Source organism: Poecilia reticulata, linkage group LG2 (genome assembly GCF_000633615.1).
Source record: "Poecilia reticulata strain Guanapo linkage group LG2, Guppy_female_1.0+MT, whole genome shotgun sequence".
NCBI lineage: Eukaryota > Metazoa > Chordata > Actinopteri > Cyprinodontiformes > Poeciliidae > Poecilia > Poecilia reticulata.
The window spans coordinates 9,129,442-9,134,875 of NC_024332.1; the positions used below are offsets into that span (position 1 = coordinate 9,129,442).

The 5,434-nt window shown below is 43.0% G+C and overlaps 1 protein-coding gene across 5 annotated transcripts in view; it reads left to right on the forward strand.

Annotated features, from left to right (window-relative positions):
- tns1a (tensin 1a) overlaps nucleotides 1-5,434 on the forward strand; it is an 80,216-nt gene that overhangs the window by 62,581 nt on the left and 12,201 nt on the right. For 4 of the 5 annotated variants that reach the window (XR_001777490.1, XM_017309996.1, XM_008423533.2 and 1 more), the window contains 3 exons: nucleotides 1,879-3,549; nucleotides 4,633-4,713; nucleotides 4,973-5,136. Coding sequence is in view for 4 of the 5 variants with exons in the window: in XM_017309996.1 (XP_017165485.1) it covers nucleotides 1,879-3,549; nucleotides 4,633-4,713; nucleotides 4,973-5,136 (1,916 nt within the window). In the remaining variant the exon portion in view is untranslated. The remainder of the gene's footprint in view (nucleotides 1-1,878; nucleotides 3,550-4,632; nucleotides 4,714-4,972; nucleotides 5,137-5,434) is intronic. The other variant, XM_008423546.2, reaches the window with a different exon arrangement.

Here is a 5,434-nt window from a genome sequence, read left to right on the forward strand (position 1 = left end):
TTTTTTTTAAATCACCCACTTATTCCAGTCAGGTGAGCAAAACACTGTTTTAAGCCATGACAAAACATGCTTCCCACACACTAACCTTTGCAGAACAGATAAACCAGAAGATAACTTCTTACCTGTCTTTCCTGAATTGTAAACATACATATAACTATAATAAAAAAATATAATTATGGCTTCATTGCACCAGCTCTACTCAACAGAGTTTCTATTCCCGGCTCTCATTCTGTTGTGACATTTTTTGTTGCGTTTCTTGATCTGCCCAACCCTAGTTAAGTGGAGTCATTTTTTTGCCACAAAGTTTTTAAAGATAATTTTTTATAAACAAGAACAAGGACACTGCCTCTCCTGTTAAAGTACAGAAGCAGCTGGAGACAGAGCCAAAGAGGTTGCATAGTGGAGAATACAGCTTACACATAAATTAAACAAAATACCAAACTTTTATGTCTTGAAAAATATTTTAAATGTAAAGGAAAAAGGCAAGCATTAAATGAGTAGGATTTTATTGACACGTGGTACAGGGAGCCCCCAATGGCATTGCTGTTCCTACTGTTTGTCCGAAACAGCATATCTTCCCAGACAGCTGGGTAATGTTGGATGTGGTTACAGTGGTGGAGTCCCCTCCCCAGCTGCCGGGAACAGTTAGAAATCATCCGAGTGCCAGCTCACCCCTCCTGGCAGCTTGAGTGGTAGAGTTCCACCTCACTCCAGTGGAGCACATGTTAGACAATGTTAGGTTGTGACTCAGGACGGAGGGAGAAAGTCTTGTTCATCTGAGCCAAATGATCGACTAATGTACAGTCTGCCTCAAGATGAGGAAATATTCTTGGATTATACATTGATCTAAAAATTCTCCTGGTGCAGGTAAGAAGGAGGTTTCTGTTGAGTTTATTACAATGGCATAGCATTGTTGTGATTTAGTTTTTACATTCTAAAAGTACTGCTTTTTATAATGAAGGAGTGTTTGTTCTGGTTGTAATTAGTGCTTTATCTGGTGGACCAAACCCGACTATTCCTAGAGAAATTGTAATCTAAACCTACGTTTATACTTTCATAATGTGTTAACATGTAGAGCAACCATAGGGACAAACTGTGTTTACAGCCTCCTCTCGTGCTGCTTATTCTTGTTGCTACTGCATCCAAGAACTTGTTGTTGACATGGGTTTTGAAATAGCTACAGTCCGAGCTATCCACCATCTGGCCCCAGAGGGGGTCACTCAATCTGGAACATCCCACATATGAGCCAGTGTCATTAATATTTTCTATCACTTTGTAAATGCAACTTGTATTATTGAAGCCAACTTTGGTTTAGTGTTTAATTATATCAATATGGTTCTTTAAGTTAACAGTAATATGGAATTTCGGATAAACTGAGTTTTACCTTTTGGAAGTGTAACCTAGATCAAAAATACCTTTGGTAATTGGTCTGTATTCCCAAGCCAATAACTAGTCTAATGCAGCAGAAAGTAAAACATTCTCCAAAATGTTTGTAGCAGTTTGACATGACTAACATATTTTAGCAGCCAGAAGTCAACCTGAGGAAGATTGCTTCTCCTCTCCAAGTTCATCTCCAGGCATTCAAGCTGGCACTGTTTAAAATGTTTCCATTTGTAGGGCAGGACCCTAGCTGTTTCATGTTGGCCCCTATGGGCCTGTGCTGACACAACATGACAGGAGCTTTAGAACTACAAATTGGCTATTAATAGAGCTGAAGAGTTTGTGTTGCTGGTAGAGATGACACATGCAGAACCTTTGGATTACAAAAGTTGGATGCACTATGCTTCTGGTTAGAGCAAATGTATCACTTCTTGAATAAAGTTGTATTTGTCCTTGATGTCTACTTTACATATGATTTTCTCCTTTTTGTCCTTTCAGACGTTGGTCATACTCAAGGTCCACTTGATGGAAGCCTTTATGCCCGGGTCCGAAAGAAAGACTCCCTGGAGGGAGTTGTTACCATTAATGGCCTTCCAGTCCGTGAAAACCCCTTGACAAATACAGAGGGCTCATTGCAGCAATCTAACCATCACCTCCAAAAGACTGAGCAGTCCCTTCCAGTGGCTGGCCACACCTCCCTTCCTGCCGTAGATCATACCCTTTCTGTTAGCAGTGACTCAGGCAACTCTACTGCATCAATCAAGACTGATCGCACTGACGAGCACAGCCATTCTCTGCACACAGCTGCAGGTCACAGCAACTCAACAACAGCCCACCCAACACTTAGCCCCCAGGAGAAACGAGAACTAGACCAGCTTCTTAGTGGCCTTGAGCCACAAACTCAGCGCCAGGCTTATTTGTCCACATCTACCAGTCCAGGGGGAGGGGTTCGACACCTGGTTCCAGCGCAGGTACATGTCAACGGGGGCCATACCAGGATTCTTAGGGCACCCTCAACAGAGGAGCGTGAAACTGATATCCTTGACGACGAGCTTCCTAATAGTCAAGAGGGCAACAGCGTTGATAGCTTGGGTACACTCTCATCTTTAGAGGGTCAGGCAACACCAGCGAGCCTTTACTACCAATCACAGACACCTGTTGGTGGCCAGAACGACGGGCCATACCTTGAGAGAAACGTTCTTGGGGAAAAGCTGGACGAAATGCCTGTGCATGGAGTGCGAACCCCTACAACAATGCAGGAGAGGTCTGTAGATTCACCATCACCGCAGGTGGGGTACAACAACTACCAAAATGGAGGAGGAATGTACCGTTCACAGTCCTTTGGTAATCAGCCACCCAGTAGCCCTGAGACCAACCCTAAAATGATGCMCAAAGCCCCTGAGAGGAGTACCAGTAGTCGAGAGGCAGTTCAAAGAGGTCTTAACCACTGGCACCAGCATAGTCTTCCAGACGATCCCTTTGGGCCTCCTCCTCAGTCAACCCACAGCCTCCCTCATTTCCCAACCTCTGCCTCACAGCGAGACATTGAACAGTCCATAGAAGCACTAAACATGCTAATGCTTGATCTAGATCCAATCAACTCACACATGTGTAAGTCCCACAGTGCACCACCTGGAGATAACACCCTCAGTTCATCCCAGATACCATTCTCCCAGACCCTGGCTAGGCCATCCTACCAAGGGGACTCTGCCATCCATGGCTACAACAACCCAGGGTCAATGAACAGCACCTGTCATCAACGGCAACCTGGGAGGGTCCCAGCAGTGCCAAACCAGAGTCCCGTCACGGAGTCTCCAACGTACTCATCCCAAAGGTCCAACACTGGTTACCCATACCAGAACACCACCCCCACACACACTCCTGAGCCTTACCTCCATACACGCCAAGCAACCCATCACTATCCCATTGATACTTCTGCTAATGTCAACCAGCAGTCTCTCCAGAAACTAATGAACTCAACAAGCAGAGTTTCACACTCCCCAGACCTACAGGGGCCATCTCCTTACCCAGGATACAGCACCTCTTCTTCTCCTCTTCCGGCACTCACACCACAACCCAAGGAAATGTCTTCTTCTCCCTTGCCAAGAGAGCAAGATGCAGAGGAGGAGACTCTGAACTTGGAAGGCCTGGTTGCTCACCGTATCGCTGGTAAGGCATTCAGGTTTTATGTTAGTTGTTGAAATGATCAATTCACTACAAATGGAGTGATTTATTTTAAGTGTTTATTTCTGTTTATTTTCTGATGATTACAGTAGTTATATGATACAACTAAAGGAAAGACAGAACATTGTGATTATTCCCTAAAACCCATTAAAAAAGTTTTCTTTTTACAGAAAATTGTTTCAGTTCATTTTGATGTACTGAAACAATTTTGATGTTCAGAGAAACTTAAATATGGGTTTTTACTAAGTCTAAACCCTAGGGAATAAAAAAAACACTTAAAATATATAACTTTGTGTGTACTTTGTTTTAGTTTTGATTGACATGACTGAAACACCTTAACTTTCTTATGATATTGTAAAATATGGAGAATTTTACAAATCAGGATTCAGTCTTACAGGTTATTTATCTTTCCTCCTTAGAGTTTACCTGAGGTATTTACAATGTACTTACGCTGATGTTTTAGTGTATAAATGGGAGCTTCTGTGTTGTAAGATGTTTTTCTTTATGTTTACTTGTAAAAACAGTTGATAATCCTAAAAACAGGACCTAGGAACAGTGCAGGACTGCGCATTATGTCACTAAAATGATACAACTGTTACCTGACTGCTTCCAAAGTGCTGACAGAGACTTAAAGAAGACTCATGTTGTGTGTACCAGAACGTAAGCAGTGCAGCTTTCAGCAGTTTGTATTAGAGATCCACGGTGGAGTTCTGTACCGCAGTTCTGACCTGGCCACATAAAATTAGCTCTGTAGCTGAAACGAAGTAAAGCTGGTGACAGCAGAGATGGGAAGAAGAGTAAGAATAGCCAAGCATGCAAGAACTTCCATTCATTATCTGCATTCAGAATGCACTGTCATTTAAATAAGCTCTCTGGTGCCTCCTAGTGGAGGAAGGGTTTCCAAGCTTATTTCCATATTTGATTTCTTTTTTTTTGTTTTGTTTTGTTYAATCCATCTTCGTGGAAAACCTTTTGCTGTCATTGCATCTTCCTCTGCACCTTCCTCACACTCTTCCTCCTCCACCTGCTGCTTCCCCTCCATCACCTGACTTTCCTCCCCTGGAACAGAGTACAACGCTCGTATTCGGGGCATCAGTGAAAGCATGACATCCCAACAATCTGACCGCCATCGCTCCTATTCCTTCTCTGGTTTGTCCATTTTTCCCTCACTTTTAATTTTCTCATGTAGTTGATGTATTTTTCCTGCCTCGCTTATTTATTTTTCCCAATCATGTAGTTTTACTTTCAACTCCCTTCTTTTTGCCCATTAAAATTTTAATCAAGAATTTGAGCTTGGTTCTACCAGAGTTAGGTGTGGATTGTTTGCTTGTGGCTTAGCAAGTTGCAAAAAAAGGTTTTCTAGAAAGCATGTCCTGAGTTCTGCAGTGAATATCTTGGTGGGTTTCAGGAGTTCGTTCCAGGGGAATGACCCCGGAGGTGACGCAGGAGACAGGCAGGCGCCGGACCACGAGCGAGGGACACTACCAGTGCGGTCATGATAACGTCTCTGCATCTCATTCGCCGGACTTTGCCAACAATCTGGCTCTGAATCCAGGTGGAAGACCCAGAGAGGTACAGACAGACACCTGATCTTTGGGTAAAGCTCAGCATAGTTCAGCAGAGCAGACTGTAACTGTAAAATAAACATAATCTCTTCATGCAGTATGGACAGAGAAAGTATATGATGTATTTTCCGCACTATAAGGCGCACCTTCAATAAATGGCCTATTTTAAAACTTTTTCATATATAAAGCATACGCATTATAAGGCGCGTGGAATAGACTTCTTCAGTTTGGGTTGCCAATTTGTTCCGTACTCTATTATTACACATCCACATTTGTAAAGAAGTGTTCCCCGAGTACTTTATATA